The sequence below is a fragment of the Mytilus californianus genome, unplaced genomic scaffold, assembly GCF_021869535.1.
Source record: "Mytilus californianus isolate M0D057914Y unplaced genomic scaffold, xbMytCali1.0.p SCAF_10, whole genome shotgun sequence".
NCBI classification, from domain to species: domain Eukaryota; kingdom Metazoa; phylum Mollusca; class Bivalvia; order Mytilida; family Mytilidae; genus Mytilus; species Mytilus californianus.
The window spans coordinates 33,732,623-33,750,892 of NW_026262582.1; the positions used below are offsets into that span (position 1 = coordinate 33,732,623).

At 32.4% G+C, this 18,270-nt stretch overlaps 1 protein-coding gene across 1 annotated transcript; it reads right to left on the bottom strand.

Annotated features, from left to right (window-relative positions):
- Positions 1-8,279: 8,279 nt before the first annotated feature.
- Positions 8,280-16,434, bottom strand: LOC127719072 (carcinoembryonic antigen-related cell adhesion molecule 5-like). Its single transcript, XM_052225118.1, has 6 exons — positions 16,376-16,434; positions 15,750-15,803; positions 13,166-13,495; positions 12,344-12,625; positions 10,050-10,343; positions 8,280-8,649 (listed from the first exon to the last, which is right to left on the bottom strand). The coding sequence occupies exons 2-6, from the start codon at positions 15,799-15,801 to the stop codon at positions 8,312-8,314; spliced, it is 1,296 nt and encodes a 431-aa protein (XP_052081078.1). The 5' UTR covers positions 15,802-15,803; positions 16,376-16,434; the 3' UTR covers positions 8,280-8,311.
- Positions 16,435-18,270: the final 1,836 nt, after the last annotated feature.

The window sequence follows — 18,270 nt, forward strand, 5'->3', positions numbered from 1 at the left end:
AGCTATTTTAACCAAATTACCCGCGCCACAAATACATCTGAGAAATACAATCATGTGCTTATCCACAGGCAAGAAACTCGTGATTGGTTTTTAAATTTTTTGTTATTTGGAGAAGTGTTATTGATGTCAGGTCGTTGGCATTGTCTGTTGAATTTTAAAACGTTTAGACGCTGAAAGATTTAGAGCTTGACATAATACACATGTCTGTTGTTGAAAATTGCTCTTGCCTTTTCGATTTCTGATGGTTTTTATGTCGTTTGAGTTATCTCATTTACGATATACCCGCCCGCATTTACTTTTGATATGATATTGACGATAATGACAGTTTTTATGACCCGTTAAAGATTCAAGACAAGGCTGGAGATTAGAATTATTATCCAGAATTTTAACATTGTTTGTCTTCTTTTTATTTTGTGTTATCAGTTACTTATCCATTTTTTCAATGGCAATCACTTTTCAAATCTTCAACTATATTCTGATTACTATTATAATGCATGGTTGGAGAACTTTTAGCGGAAAGGAGGGGGAGAAATTGATTTACGCATGTTTCGTCCTCTGATCGTTCTGTTTTTATGTGGTCCATCGTCTGTTCTTATCATTCGCAGAAACAAGCTGACATCGGTAAAATTAAATTTGACGATGTTGGTGGCTTTTTGGCGTTGAATTCCGAATTTGTGAACAGCCAAAAAGTGTTCTTGACAGTTCAAAAGCTAGGTGCAGTTCAGATCTTCTCATGTAATAAAAGATTTACTATGAAATGCAGCTTAATGTTTATCGCTTTTGAAAATACAACTGAACATTCTGTATATTATTAGTGACAAACCCAAGTGTTAATATCAGCACTTGTTCCATCGCAAGATTAAATAAAGTTAAACTTATTGTTGATTTTTCTACAAATGTTATTCCTGACTCGATTCCACGTTGAATCTCTTTTAAATTATTACAGACACTAGAATCACGTCTAGTCTTGCCTTGATGTTGACTTTCATGCAATCAAAATACTACATTTAGTATGTAATGTTTCTATTCTGCTTTTTTTTTTCTTTCTTTGTTTGCACTCTATCTACTATTCCTGTACTATAAGCAAAATGGCCACCATGTTTGGTGTATGTAATTATTGTAAGGTCTGTCTGGCATATTTAGTCTGACATTAGGCTCATCTTCATGGTTCATTGATTAATCCGAGGTATTCATGGTTTTGTCCGTTTATAGTATATGTCAATTCTATTTGGTGTGTGAAATGATGCATGGTGTACCTGTTGTCTCGTCTGATTCGTCTGACCTTTACCATTTAATGGTTCATTGGTCAAAGTTCAATTTTCGTAATTAGGTCTCTTTCTCAGATAATATAAGCAACAGAGGAGTTATATTAGATGTGTGTTATGATTGTAAGGTGTATATGTCTATAACACAGGGTTCATCTAAACTTGACCTCATTTAAATTGATCATCGGTAATGTTAAGTTTATGTGATACTTGTAATAAAACCTTTATATTAGACTTTCAACATGAATTCGATCATAATAAGTACAGCAGGCGAGGAATTTCAGCATGTGCACTGTTGTCTGACAACTATTGTATATGAAATTGCTTCCATATAATAACATTTCAAGTCCATGCATTTACACATGTTTTCTTGTATATGACAAGCCATGGATTTCTTTTTTCATCATTTCGAATGAAAGGATTTGGATTTCTAGAACTTATCTGCTTTGGAAAAATTATTGTATTTTGGTATAAATATGACCCGACGGTACTGTATGAATGTATTTCAATATCAGCAGGATCAATCGACTGATAAGGATTTTCATATCCGTCCTCACTCAGCAGTGACATTGACAGACTTTGTACGGAGTTGTCTGAAGAGTCATTATGTTCCAAAGACGTCAAATAAGGATAGGTTTCTTCAACAGCTGGTCCATCAACACTTGTTTCCGCTTCTTGTACACTGTTTGACAAAGCTTGAATACTCGTACTGTTATCATTAATGATTCCAATTTCATCATATTGCACTTCAAGTGGAATTTCTGGTACCATTCTTGAACGTCTCTTATGTTTCAGCAAGCAATAAATATTCAAACATATGCTTAATATAAGAATTCCTCCGAACAAACTACCAACAATTTTCCAGCCCGAATTACAATACTTCTCCGTCTTATTGCTGAAATCTAAAATAAAACAATGATATAAAACCCTTAATTTTGTCTAGCCTTGCAAAATATTTCATTAGTATCAAAATACAAAAATTAACATTGTGATTTAAACATAAAACATCTTGTAGTGTATCATTTATCATGTATCTGTAAAATATTATGTAATTGAATTTCTTCAAATGTTTTCTTTTAAAAGAGCTGTCAAATTCCAATTTGATCTACAACAGTAAGTAAGTAGTAAGTAAGTAAATAGTTTATTATAGTGTCACAATCTAATATACATTATCATACGCAATATAAAATCTTTAAAAACCATATTGGATCCCTGGCTTTAAGACATATGAGACACTTTCGTTCTTTTCAAAACACAAAATATATGCTATGATGAAATATCAAAAATTAATATTTGAATAGTAAAAGGAGTTTTCATATGATACTAAAAATTTCAAATACCCGTTAAAATGTATTTATACAAATCGTTATAATGTATCAGCATTTCGTGCGTATTCGAGAATAGACATAATCTAATTAGCCATAGAGATGGCCTCCGAAGACTGCCGACGGACTTACGACCTGATATAAACATAAATATAAATATAAATCGACAGACAGGGACGTGCTATTGTGTATAAAGATTTTCCTAGGTCTGTTTGATTTCATGTTTTAGATTTCAAAAAATGTAAATCATCGTTTTACCTGTATACGAATGATTTTTTGTGTAACGAATCAGTAAACGAAAGGGATTTTCCTAGTGGCTCCCTTGTGTCACTTTCCAGTGTTGGCATTTCTCTCTTTTTAATATTTAAACACGGTCAGCCAATGCGTAACCCGTAGTCAAATTAGAGGTTGCATGAATACGGATTCAAATGAGTTGAATTATTGACTTGCAAACAAATTATACATTTGCGATGTTTTTGAGCTTATTTTAAAAAAGAATTACTATTTCAGCATTCGACTTTTATGAATGTTTGAAAAAAAAAAGTTTTATTTTATATTACAACTCTTAGCTAATGCCCCTTGTGTACACCCTTTGGATCATATCGTTTATTTTAGTCATTTTATTGTTTAGAATTTGCCGTTTCTTAGTGTTGGAATTTCTTTTATTACAATTTTCTCCTAATTTAATTTCTTATCATCAAAGCTACACATTTTAGATGATTTCTCCATTTTTGTATGCCTACCGAAGGTCGGTGGTTCTCTCCGGGCACTCCGGCTTCCGCTGCCTATAAAACCTGACCACGAAAAAGTAAAATAGTGCTGAAAATGGCGTTAAGCACCAATCAATCAATCAATCGATGTTTGTACAAATTCTAGTGACCATGTCAAACAAAAAACCAAAGCTTATATCGGAAATTAAAACAACATAAACTTGATATGTCAAATAAGAAAAAATAACATCTGATTGTTCCCTTTTGGTTTTTTGTTAACACATTAGATACATAAAATAACAATCAATCAAAAGTCGTATAGGACAAGCTCTAAACGTTATAATGACGGTTTAATAGATAACAAAAAACAAAGGTACAATAAACAATAAAATAAATCAAATTACATTTTTACCCAAACAAGGATTGCTCGTTATTTGTTAGTTTTCCAGTATTTCGTAAAATTAATATATAACTAATTCATAAATCAAAATATTTTTGCTGCTATCCTTTACTTTTTCACTGGCAGCTTTGTAAAATTAGCAAAACCCCAGTTTTGTTGTAGGTTCTTTTAAAACTGCATTTTCATTTTCTCAAATCTTTTTTATAGTCATAAACTTTTATAAGTAGCAAGTGGTATGCAGCGGGAGGCAACATTTAAGGCAAAGTTTACATGACCTTTTCCCGCCAGGTTGAAGTTTTTATTGCGAAACCTACAATTCAAATACAAATAATCTGAATGATAACAGCCCCACAAAGCATGTCACAATTTATCTGGATATGTTCCCCAAAACGTTAAATTGACCTCATTATGGAGAAAATGAAATATACTGACTTAATGTCTTGAAAGCAACGTTATTTGTTTTATCACTATCTCCTATCTTATTTCGAGAAAATAATTATACGGATGGAATATGCAGTATTTGGAGACAGATGATCGATACCGTAGTTCATTTTCTCCTCTTTAGTGTCTTTAACTGGTCCAGTTAGTGTGCATTTCAACCTAAAGTCCTCTCTATATTCTAAGAAAAACTCTTGTTCAAACCCACCATTAAAGCTAGGACACCATGACACAATTACTTTCTATCTTGTTGATTTTACTGAAATATTTTTCGGTGATTCAGGTTGATCTAATTTAATGCAAAAAGAAGGTCGTTACAGAACTATTAACGTATTAAATACAATAGATTTAAAGCAATTTCGATTTTATGAGGCGAACATTATTGCCTTCATTGCTTTTTGTACACAAGTTATAACACGACAAACAACCACAGACAACAACAAAAATTGTTCCAGCCAATGATGTGCTATATAATAATAAATAGATGTAGTATGATTTTGTTTTGCACCCAATAATAATTGTTTACGCAGTCATGGTTAATTTCTTGAATTTTATAAATCCATGTTGTTAAACTTTTACTTAGTATGATATCTCAAATCATTCAAATCATTTTAAATAATTTATGCATTTTATTTGGCTTTCAAACCATTAGAAAAGTATGGAAGCGCATATGGTACACCCCTTGTAAAGTTATTTTGTTGCAAATAAGTTGGAATTATTAGTTAATTTGTGTGTTATAAGCTGGATTCAAATCATCATGTGGAGTCAACTTTTTTATTTTTACTAAGGAAAATAAACTGCCGGACTAAGTGGCGTGGGGATATCCCCTTATGTCCGAAATATTGTTATTTTTTAGTACTTATTTTCTTATATTTTACTTCCCCCTTTTCATACCAAATAACTCTGAACATCAACTCGAACTTTAATTTTAACTAGAACTCAATCGATAGCGACACTCATCCGAAGCACATTAAACAAACGACATATGGAAATCGATTTAAAAATAGACATATGTTTTTCCAAAATGGTCACGTGGTTTTACCTCATCATCAAATAAACAAGTTGTCGACTTAATCAATTAACAAGTTGAATTCAACATGTCGACTTCTTATTACTATGTCATTACATTTATATTAGCAAGTCGACATTTTAATGCAATTTTTTCTTCATCATTCCTACAAGTTGACTTCAATATGATGTTTGATTCCAGCTTATAACACACAACTTAACTAACAATTCCGACTTATTTGCAACAAAATAACTTAACAAGGGGTGTACCATATGCGCTTCCATAGAAAAGAGCGAGCGTTCCTGATGATATTCATCCTGAACAACACTTCAAAGATAAATAGACAAGTTGTAATTAAAATTCTTTTCCTTATAAAAATTACTTCTTTATAGACATGATAGATTTACACCCTGGCAGTAATCAAATATGTTTATAGCGTATTTAAAAAAAATGTATGTCTAATTTTCTAAAATCTTAATGCATGATTTTTAATTAACTTACCTGCGGAGTTTACTTGTACATAAAAATAATTACACCCAACATCATTGCATGCTTCAACTCTGTAGTTCGTAAAATCATTTGCTGATGTCAAATGCAGGTGAAAAGTAAATTGTATTCCAGAAACTCTTATTTTTACCCCATAAAATGTATCATGTGTGGTTATATTTTCTATCGTTGGCTTAAGCCTAAGAGTCGCACCATTCTTTTTAATCAAAACTTTGCTATTATAAAGCTTATCATAAACTTTAATAGGTAATTTGACTATTTTTCCATTTTGTCCAATTTGAACTGGTGTATTGTCTGTAACAAAGATTGGTGGCGCTGGAATAGATAAACATTTTTGTCAATGGAAACTTGACTATTCACACGAAACTCAATGATCTCAGTTTGAATTAAATTATTTGATACATTCAGTTCAGTTGTCTCTTTGTGTCTATCTATGCTTACAACTTTCTTATCAGTAACCAAAACACAAACTAAAGATTATTTGTCAAAAAGATTTTTCGTCATATGTCAGATTCATAAACCGATGTAAGGTTGATACCTCATAATTCAAGTAATATAACTGACAAAACAAGAATAAAACCTATCAAAGTGAATCTAGTTACTTCGATAAAATTGCATCTCCTCCTGCTATACAAACACCAAACACCAAATCCTAATGAGCAAGTGTCAAAATTACAAAACCAGGTTTAATCCTCCATTTTTTACATAAGGAAATGCCTGTACCAAGTCAGGAATATGACAGTTGTTTTCCATTCATTTGATGTTTTTGAGCTTTTGATTTTGTCATTTGATAAAGGACTGTCCGTTTTGAATTTTCTTTCCTCATAATGTCCGTGTGTTGACATATGAGATCTATTCCATAGCTAAAATGTCTTTATTGTGTTCAGGACGGAAAGATCGAACTCCTTTTGCAGTGACATCGTCATATTGAAAACACATTTAAGCGTTTGCAATTTTCTAATCATATTCCCAAATGTCCATTCCATTTACCAAAAATAAAACCCTGTATTTATTTCTTATGTACTATACAATATTTGTCAAGTCAAACCCATTTGCAACTTTCGTCTCATATATTAGTGTTCCTTTCTGTGTTATCAAAGTACATGAACATGCTCTACCTGTCAAACAAGAATTATATATCTAATTCAAACACATTAAACAGTATTGTCTTGTATTAAAGAGATATAGTCATCACTGAAAATCACTTCTTGAATCTAAGGTCTGCTGGAATGCACAACTTGTCCAAACAGTGCAGGCTTAACGCTAGTCGTAATTTTTCATATGTGCTTTACTGTAACATGCATGCGCTTATAAATATTGGGATGGAAGAACTGTTAAATCAATTGTTTTCAGATTTTTGTAATGAAATTGGCAACTATATGTAGCTTTGGTTTTGTCTTCTCGATATCTTCACCGTCTTGTCATGCAAGTAGTGTTGCTAAATTGATGTTTCGAATTCAGACCATTTTTGATTTGATAGTACATATCTCCGTAGTAAAGATAGTTCAAAATCAAATGTAGAGGTGTTTCAAGTGATCCTTTGTTGCATGACAGCGTTGGTATGGATTACCCGTTTCTTGTAGTAGTCGAGTTCAATGTGTCATATTCACACGTATAGTTAGACTAATAACGTATCTGCTCTGTCATTTTCTCTTATTAGCTGCATTTCTAACATCTTTTAAGGTAATGATATTACACTCTGCTGATATTTTTTTTACTTCCTCTGTTGCTGATTTTGCAAGAATTTCAACCTCATTATCACAGATTACATTTGCAAGTTCTAATGTCCATGATATGGTTATTGCTAAGCCTTTTTGATTTCAATGTTCTATATTGATCTGTCTGATTATATCTATGTAGCCGTTTGAGGTTTTTTGTTGGGTTCGTGTAGCTCAGTCTTTAGTTTTCTGTGTTGTGTTTTGTATACTGTTTGTCTTTTCGTTGTTTTTCGTTTTTTTTTACATATCTTTGTAAGTTTGTTTTCGACTTATGAGTTTGAATATCCCTTCCGTATATTTCGCAATTGGTCAAAGCTCTAAAGTGTATAATCAAGTTCTTGCCAATCGAGGCTCATCCTGGTTTCTTATATCTATTGCATTCATTTCAACTTCAAATTATTATACGAATTACATGTAAGAAGGCTTGAACTTAGCGAGTCGGCCTCCAGATTTTTCGCACCATGTAAATTCCTTTAACTTCCCCTCTGAAGTAACTATAATTTACTTAGTTTGATCATGGTACAAAACGGGAGGGATAGAGGTGATGTGGGTGGATGATAAATATAGGTTACAGTAGTTTACCGACATGATATCGATTTCAGAAATCGATTCGGGAGATCAGAATACAAAATGAGGCAAAAAAAAACAAAAACTTGTAGAATCGCATTAACTCCAAAAGGAGCAGTACCGGGTTCGTCTCCTGCTATGCATTCATCACCAGTCATGCGAATCCACATTTGTGATACTTCACAGTCGGGGAAAATGACACAGTCGTTAAATTACAGATAAGACGACTATTCTTGAATCCTAATATCTAAGACTGCATAAACATGTCGCTAATGAGTTAAGACACAAGGACGTCGTATCGGTCAACCAATTCGCGATGAGAAACGAGAAACTCTTTATAAAAAAAACATTTTAATTGTCCTTTTAGCGATGTTAGCTTAGCAAAATGTACATTTCTATTGGCTTATAGTTCTTACCAATGGATTCAATGAAAGTTTGACCTTCTTGATGAAAATTTCCTTGAAGATCGGGGACACCATTAAATACGGTACACACGTAAATACCGTCGTCTTCATTTGCCTTCCTGCTGTGAGATTTTTTTATAATAAGTTGACCTTCTGGTGTTCCATGGATAGTACGAATGTCTTCATTGAATTCTGATTTGTGTTTCCAATCATAGTATGTGTAACTGTCTGGTTTTCCGTCCGGAATACAATGAAGCGTTATTCTTTCGTCGGAAATTTTATAGCTTACTTTAACATCTGGTGGATCTGTTAAATGTACAATAAATGTCAACCATTAATTAATAAATAAGACGTGTTGTAAAATTTTGAAGACATTCATAAAGTTGCCCTTATCAAACCTTAAGCTCAGTCTTATAGGATGTTGTACGTTGTTTAGCTGTCAGTATTTCTTTTGATTAAAAGGTGGTCTTGTCTCTTTCGGATTTACACGTTTTAATATTTAATGGTGATTAAGCTGCTAAGATGTCCCTTAGATTTCAAAGTTGTGGTTGTTTCAAGTATAAAAATTTTATATTAAAGAATTGTCATACACCTTAGTAAAAAAGGGATAAAAATATGAAACCTAAACAAAAACAATAAAAGTATACAACGGTTTATTTCTTTGACGAAACCAAATAAGTTTACTGCTAACCATGAAATATCGTGGTTCAAACCTCTGTTTAGTATGTTTCTGTCTGTTTTATTCGTAGTATTGAATTCACTGACAACGTCGTAAAGTTTAAACATAATCATGAAAATATATACTTATTTTTTTTCTTTCAATCTAGCTTGTTTCAATATTGTTATGTATTATAATTAACCAGTTTATCATATATACTTCCAAGGCTAGTGTCCTGTTGACAACGACGTTTTTAGAATGAACGTTGTGACGTACGCGGCATTTATATTTTACGTCGTGGAAGGAATTTCCGAAAACTACTTCAAACTACCGTCATACCGTTGTTTGTTTGAATTTTGTATTATAAATATGTAGTATTCAAGTGGTAACAGTGTGTTATGGTTTTTCGGTTTGTTAAGAATATTTCCCTTGTCATATTCTTACAAGGTAACGCATAAGATCGTAGCGCGGTCAAAAACGTTAAGGGCTATCATACCATAGCTCTTCAACGATTTTCGGTACTTATCCATCTTCGGATTTCAAATGTTTGGCTTTGAGCGTTCCTGATGAAGGTAAATCCAGAAAAGCGCTTCGGACGCAATAAATTAATAAACGTGTTGTTTTCCATTTTTTATATCACTGGGTCGATACCTCTGCTGGTGGACTATCAGTCCCCGAGGGTATCACCAGCTCAGTAATTTTGAAATTATTATAAAACTAAGGTTTTAACTCCCTCAGGCAAAGTTGGCTTTAGATGAATTTGGCTATTTATTTTAGGTATTTTTGACATATAGCTCTTCAACACTTTTCGGTACTTATCCATCTTCGGATTTCAAATGTTTGGCTTTGAGCGTTCCTGATGAAGGTAAATCCAGAAAAGCGCTTCGGACGCAATAATTTAATAAACGTGTTGTTTTCCATTTTTTACATGAAAAGCACTTGATTATCACCCCAATGGTAATATTTAATGCTTACTTCCGGCTGTATTACCTGTATTATTGTATAAAAAATCAGGATAAAATATGACAAAACTACATAAATTACTCACATAAAACATTGATGGCTATTGAGGAATTTGACTTAGCAATGCTGTTCTCCGCAATACATGTGTGGTTACCAGTATGGTTTCTATACAAAGGGGAAAGTCGTAGGCAAAACACTTTCCTGGTTCCATCAACTTTCATTCTACCGCGTTGCCTCCAAGAATTTAACTCATGGCTGTTCATTGCCCAACCAATGTAATGTACATTAGGATTACTGTTTGAATGGCAACATAATTTCACAGATTCACCTTCTATATTTGATTCATTTGTTTGCTGAATAATCTTCAAGGAAGGTCCATCTATTGTAAATAAATACAAGATAATTAATATGTTATATTGATAAATAGATAATAAGTTAGTATTGAATATATTTGTTCTTACTGCAAAGCTTCATTTTAAGAATGAGATGAATTTACAACGTCAGTAAAAAATAAGTTTATTCAATACACGACACGTAGACTTAAGAACGAATATCATGAAGTATTTTTTGCATTTGTAGAAATAATGTCGACAATTATTAAACTGAAGTAATCAAATATGATATTACAATCTTCCTTATAATGAAATAGTTCAGTATTGATTATCAGTGAGTAAGGAAGATGAACATGTCTCCATGATACTTTTTTCTGAAAGTTTCAGCTAAACAGCTCAACATGCTCAAGGTTTCATATATGCCTTGGCTCCTGAAATTCGAATAATTACACAACATAGATGTGGCATTAATATTTAAGCATAGTCAATTTGCAAACAACAACATTTTGATTTTAATATGATAATTTATATCCCCACAATACGTAATATTCATCGATGCATAAGATCTCCATGGCATCATTAGAAAAGGCGCAAAAATATTAAAACGAAACATAATGTTTGATTTTACTCGTTTTCTATTGTGATAGCAATCACATGTGGTTATAAGAATTGAATGCCGCTTTTGTAGATTTATATAGTTGGAACAACTTTGGCAGTGTTCATATTTTGATTATGAAAGATTTGTGCACTTCCTAAAAATGTCAACGATTTCACACTCATTAAGATTACGAAAAAAAAATCTTACCTAAACATATTCTTGGTTCCACCGACTAATGCACTTACTCCGAAATGTCATATTAAGTTTTGGACACGTTTACGTTGCCGGCGTTATTATTATTTTTTCTTATTTTGGGTATTAAAAGTATTTCAAAAATGTGTTGTGAGCATTGCAATTATACACCTACGTTTACTTGGTATCTACTGCTGCTAGCGGTCTGGTAGTTAAGAGTGTATAATCTCCGCATGTCATCAGTCAGGTGGTAAATAGTGTTGACATGGTTCAGATTATATGCTGTCTAAAGCTTAGTACTTTAAATTATGCACATAGACCAAACATTAAGTTCAAACTGCGTTGGGCCAAGTTTATTTTATTTTCATTTTATTTTATTTTTTGGTTTTCCTCTCTAATATTTTGATCCAATATAAACCTGCAAAAGGTAATTTAAATACACGTTTCATGCGGTCTATAATTGGACAAATAAATCATTGAGTAATTTGAAGGATTTACAAAGTTCAGCGTTAACAGTTTTACAATCATTTTTAGAATGAGAAATGTTAATGCATACTGAACGTAAACCTGACAAGCTGGTCTAAATGACAAGGTAACAGTCTGCAGGAAGTCATATATATCCGACTTTACATATTGTTTTGACCCGAGATGGCCAGACTTACACCTACATGTCTTGTGCTTATTATAGATTTAGCAAATGACATTTTTTAATCTTTCAAATTGATTTTACCGACAAGGGATGTAAGACATACGAATGTGCGCCGTTGAAGCAGGCACGCTATTAACTGAAAGCGATATCATACGTTTATTTTATGATCATTGAGTTTGGATCCTTTCTAGGGACTGATAGTCTTTTAGAGCACAATTTGCTTAGTCGCCAGTGTGTTGGAACCATGCATATACATAATGTATTTGGCTTTCTTAACGTTATGTCTCGACCGCACCTGATGATGATTTCTGGTAGAAGGCAATGACTCTCTGTTATGCGATGTGGCGTGCCCACATACACGGCAAGCAACACACTTAAAAGTTAAAGATATATTAAGGTATGTCCATGACCTTCCAAGATAGACAAGTGTCATTACAGTATGTAAAGTTTCATTTACCTTTTTAGGAAGTTATTATTTTATACACATCTCATGTTTTGATAATTGTCTTTTGATTGAAATGATAGATACGGTATAAATATCAAATACATACACTATCATATCATTGAATTATTTCCATAGTTATACTTAGTCGTATGTGCTGACTTACATTGTATATCTAAGTATATTGTTTGAGACAGTGGAGCTGTCAACAATTCACTTAAGGCATAACATGTGATGTTTTGCATATGATCCAATCTTGTTGGTGTAAATTGATACAACAAAATGTCACTTCTGCCATATGAAACAGTCAGACCCTCTTTACTCAAAAATAGGGTTGATGCTGGTATACCAGTTTTTACAGTACATTTCAACTCTATCCGAACTCCCTCTTTTCCGTATATTGCATTATTCTCTGAAGCTTCCATTATTTTCAAATTCTTCGGTGGTCCTTTATAATGAAATGGTTATGCAGTTAAATAAAAGTTTAAAATACTTCGAACGAACCTGTTTAAAAATTTAAAAATCGTGTTAATTGTACTATATATACCTACAAGTCTTTTTCTAATTCACCCTTTGTATCTTCTTTCTCCTTTTTTACAAATCAATATCCTTCAAAACTGATCAAATCAAGTAATACTCTATAGATAGTAGTTACATGTATTTACTATGGTGATGTTTTAATCATCGAAACACAAACCTACAAATGTTTTCATGGTGTTTACTAATGACGAAACGTTTTGATGGAACATATTTTGTATCATTTTCATTACTTATTAGAAGATAAAGAATATTAAAAATAATCTGGAATGTTGTATATGAACAGTATAACTTACACATAACATATTTATAAAACTTGAAACTCCCTTGGGCAATGCTGCTGTTAGATAGAGTTACAACGTACTTTTTCGAAACTACCTTGTAGAAAGTTATTCAAGAATAACGAGTTTTACAAACTGAAGTCAGTATTAAACTCTTACATTCAACTTACTTTTACTAAATACGTTGTATCTTTGAATATGCAAGTTCCCAGATAGCAAATAACTGCACTCGTAAATACCATCGTTGACTGTCGAATAGTTTGCTATCTCTAGATGACACTTTCCTATAGTGTAATTACCATATATAAAGATATTTGGTATATTTAAGTAAGGATTGATTTTCCGGCCAGTTGAGTAGGCAGTTAGCACTGTGTCATTTCCGTCTGGACCTTTCCATGCACTTTCATTTCCACTAAAACATGTACAATTGAAAACAAACGTGTCCCCATTGTCAACAAAAAGTGTAGTGTTCTCCTTAAAAGTGTTTAAACATTTGATGCCTGTTAATAGATATATTAAACATATTATACAGTGGTGGTATAATGACAGCTGTATAATGTATAATGTTCAGATACAGGAAGCGGACCATTAGAAACCAAACTTATTGTAAATGATACGATGTGTCGGTGTCTAAGCTCACTAGCGACATGTTTTTGTGGTCTTGGATCTTTGAATACTAGTAAATTTGTCTGAGCTGTGGCATTTTCACAGAGTGTTGATTAGCATGACAGGTAATGCATGCATATCAGGAGACGCTTGTGCTTTCGACCCACCAGGTCTCGTTATTTTTGCAGTTCATGCGATTCCCTATGTATGTGTTTACCTTGTTGTGACTCTTCTAATTAAATTGACGAGCTTAAACATCGGTAAACTACTGTCATCTTAACTTTTAAAGTTTACTTAAGCGTCTCTTTTTATACCACCTGGTCGTAAACTTTTAGACAAGTAAAAATATGACCGCAAAATGAAGCATAGACTGTACAGAAGATTGATCAATTTTGAATAAAGGAAGACCCTTTAACTGAAAGTTAAGAATTGTATATTATATGTTATATATAGAATAATGGCATGTTTGTTTTGATACTGACTTTATCAGCAAGAATATCAAGCGAGCCCGTTAGGCCGAGCTGATATTCGAGCTGATGAAGTCAGTTTCAAAACATAAAATGCCATTATTCTTTTTATCGACAATTTATCTTAACTGTTTGGTTTTTTTTTTGTTGAGAATATGAGGTAAAACGAAATAGTTAGTAAAACTACTTTTACGCGTACAAAACGTTGGGATTGTTGTTCGGTTGTATGAATGAAGTCGCTTGCATTTCATTGATAAATTGATGCGGATTGACTTGAGCACGTGACATTGCAGCACTGAAACATGACGTCATTGCCTAATATTTTCGAGTATCAAGTCATGTCATTGATCTTTTAAAAATATTAGGCGGTAAGATCAAAGGGAAAGTGTTCAAATTGACGATAAATCAGTATATCACATCGACTTAATTGCACGTTTTTTAATACAGTTAATGTTCTTAGGCAGTGCATCATAGTTAAATGTAGTTATACACTTCTTTCATTTTTTTTTAAATATCATTATAGAATTGATGTTAGGTAGCGTATAAAAGAGAAATGATTTAGATTAAAAGGGAGAGGCTCAGGGTCTCAAAATTCCCACAACATATAAATTTGATTGTTTCTAAGTTAAGAGCCTCGTTAATATAAAAATAATAAGAAATATGGTATCATTGCCAATGCAACAATTATCCATCAGACACCATAGGACGTGGATGTAAGCATCTATATGGTACCTTTCGGTTTTCGGCATCGGCAAAGCCCATAATGTATAGTGAGCTGTGAAAGGCTTAGTGATGAAAAAATGTGAAACATTTCAAAAGATAATTGTGTTCCTGTGTAAATCGTCGTTTGCCCCACATCTCCTTTTGGTCATATGACTTCATGGTACTGAATGATACCGTAAATTTATATGAAACTTGTTCATTTGATAGTAATATTCTTTTACCTTCAAATTTATAGCAAAGAGAGACAACCATGTTTTTGCTTACAGTTAACCAAAATATGAACGAATCTTTATTTATTGACAATCTAAATGATTCTGCTGAGCAATTCTTATATATTTTTATCCGTATATACTTTCATTATGAGTTTATCAACAAAAAATACGAATCAGAAAATATTTGACTTGGTTGATGGTTAGTTTACCAACGTATAATTCGTTATGATTTCTTTTCTGTAGACAACTGGATTTTGTATATTATGTTTAGTTTTTAAGGATATTTGTTTGCAAATTTCCGCATTGAGGAGGTCCATACATCTATCACAGTCTAAAGGAAACAGACTTGGTTATAATAACAAAATTCCGAACTCCAAGGAAACTTCAAAATGGAAAGTCCCTTATCCAATGGCAAAATCAAAACCTCAAACGGATGGAAAATAACTGTCATATTCCTGACTTGGTACAGGCATTTCCTTATGTAGAAAATGGTGGATTAAACCTAGTTTTATAGCTATAGCTTAACCTCTCCTTTGTGTGACAGTCGCATAGAGTTAAACTATATTGACAACAACGGAGAGCTTTAGAAACCACTTACCTTAAATGTTAAATGCCAAAGATTATACAACGTAAAATCTTTTTACAAAATGTAATCTAATGCGGGAAAAAAATATTCCTTCGTACAGCATTAACAACATCAAATAGTTCACAAATCACGAATAAATAACACTTTAATGAATAAATACCTAAAGTATGAAGTATGAGTAGTAACTGAACCTTCAAAATAAATGTATGCATATCTGGAATAAAATAAATTGTGATTAAATCAATGTTTTTATATATATATATATATACATATATATGAATATCTTTTATTTGACGTTTGTCCGCTCATTTTTGGTAGCTGCTGTTTTTATGACATTGTATTTTGTTCAAAAACAGTAAACATGAAATGAAAACCGATTCTATAAACACACGCACACACACACAATGGTAAATTCTGAAATATGTAACAGTCAGCTCTATTATAAAGTTATTTGGTTGTCTATTTGTTGTTCTCATACACCTTATATCGATTAGACTATCAACATTTTCTATTAGAAGTCGGCAGAAACCAGGAACATTACATTTGGTTTCCTTCTGTTAATCCCGACTGAGTATTAAGATATCGGAAGACATCTAATTCCATTTAAACTTTTCTAGAGGCTCGTAAATGAAATGCTGGATGTACGTTGTGATCATTCGATTTGACATTTACCTAATATCATATAAAGAGAGACGCTCAGTCATTAAAACTGAAATCACTTAAAATTTAAAGAAAAAAGCAAAAAAGGACATTACAAATTTAAAGAAAAAAGAAAAAGGACATTACCTAGTCAATCTTCTTATCCAAGCATAAATATTTTAGTAAAATAGAGCTGACTGCATGGTTATACAAAAGTCTTCCTCATGTATTTCCTCATATATATGTTAATATTTTTGGTATTGAATGATTAATAGGAAACATAACTAAATGACACCAAGCACTAAACTTTTTTTTTTCTGAAAAAATAATTTCTTGTAAATAATTAAAAGTGAAAGTCCATTGTTTGGACAGGATTATAGTTGAGACCTTAACATGGCTGATGATTTCAACCTGAAATTAAAAAATATCGCGAAGCTTGAACCGTGAACTAATTTCAAAGGCATTGATGAACGTTGGAAATAAGAAAAGTGAAATAAGAGGAGGTTGAAACTCTATCATACACGAGAACGTCAGTTTAAACTTGTTAAGAAATCTCCAACATGAACATGCATGCATATGAAACATATTTCATTGCGCAAGATGCGTATTTCTGTAATGACCCCTATGCGTTCGATTGAGACGGAATGCTAGGGAATCATCAAAAAATTGAGAGCATGCAAAGCGTGAACGATAAACTCCAGTTATAATTGGGATCAGTTCCAATCTCTCACTATAACTGTCAAAATAATATGTCACAGAACTATTCTAAACAGTTCTTAACATTTATTCCTTAGAAATATTCTAGGGTAGAGCATAGAGCTGTTAGAATCAGCTCTATGGTAGAACTGTTGACCTGTCAGATTCAGTTCTAGTGTAGAACTGTAGAAATCCGTTTTAGGGTAGAACAGACCAAAACTGTTCTAAGGCAGAACTGCCCAAATCTGTTCTAGGGTTAAACGGTCAGAATGTTTTCTAGAGTACAAACTCATCAAAGATACCAGGCTTATAATTACCTAGACGCGAGTTTCTACTACATAATTAAGACTCCATGGTCGTTCCACGGTCCTTCTGTTTGTTCTTGATAGTTTTTTACTTATGCATGGCGAAAATTACACGTTCTCCTCCCTACAGAGAAGAATGGGGTCATATAGAGATCACAGATACCCCTGTTTGCAGAAACTTCTTTACTGGTAAATTCCGAAACCAAAATACAGATTAACGTGGTTTGTATTACATGTATATGATCCATAACTTTTTGTTATAATCTTAAAAAATTTCATTATCACATGGGACCTTAAAAAATATCTAAATTTAAGGTACCTACGGGGAACGTTGGATTAGTAAATGTCAAAACAATCAAAGTCGAACTTTGCCTCTATTTTATGATTCATCATATTGTGTTCAAATTTCGAAAAGATTTGGTCGATTGCTAGTATACTTTGATTATCTTCTGGAAACTGACGCAACACCATGCACTAATAAGATAACTAAGAGGAATAACTTTTGGATGGCAAAAGTCAAAATCACAAAATTTTCGACTTGACCTGTATTTTATAGTCCGCGACATAGTTTTAAAATTTAAAAGATTTGGTCAACCATACTCTTGATACTCAAATAATCATTCAGAAACCAAACTTGTGACTGACGAACAAACGGACGGACAAACATGTCCATCACTATATATCCCCTCTTCAAATAGGGGATATGAAAACCATATTATTTAGCAAATAGAAGTAGTAACCTTATAGCCATATAGTTAATATTCGAACCAATTACAGCTGTTCCTAACGCTCTGTAGTACTTTCAAGAGCTAATATTTTATAAGATACTTAGAAATAATGTGAAAGACTCAGTATCGGAAATTTTTTTAACAAATACATCGTAAGACTTTTTATTTGGATGCATAATTTAAATTTATTGTGAAAAACATTAATAATATTTGGTAATATATTACTAAAAGTGAATTGGGATTTTTTTGTCAACATATTATAGTTAATAGATAATACCATATTATTCATTAATTTAATAACATAATAACAACG

Bases quoted from the DNA above. Each gene is read 5' to 3' on its own strand.
- LOC127719072 (XM_052225118.1), bottom strand. From the start codon at position 15,801: ATGCATACATTTATTTTGAAGGTTCAGTTACTACTCATACTTCATACT. The intron at 13,496-15,749 runs GTATTTATTCAT...ATCTATTAACAG, and splicing joins ACTCATACTTCATACTTTAG to GCATCAAATGTTTAAACACT. The intron at 8,650-10,049 runs GTGAGTAATTTA...TACATTTAACAG, and splicing joins AATAGCCATCAATGTTTTAT to ATCCACCAGATGTTAAAGTA.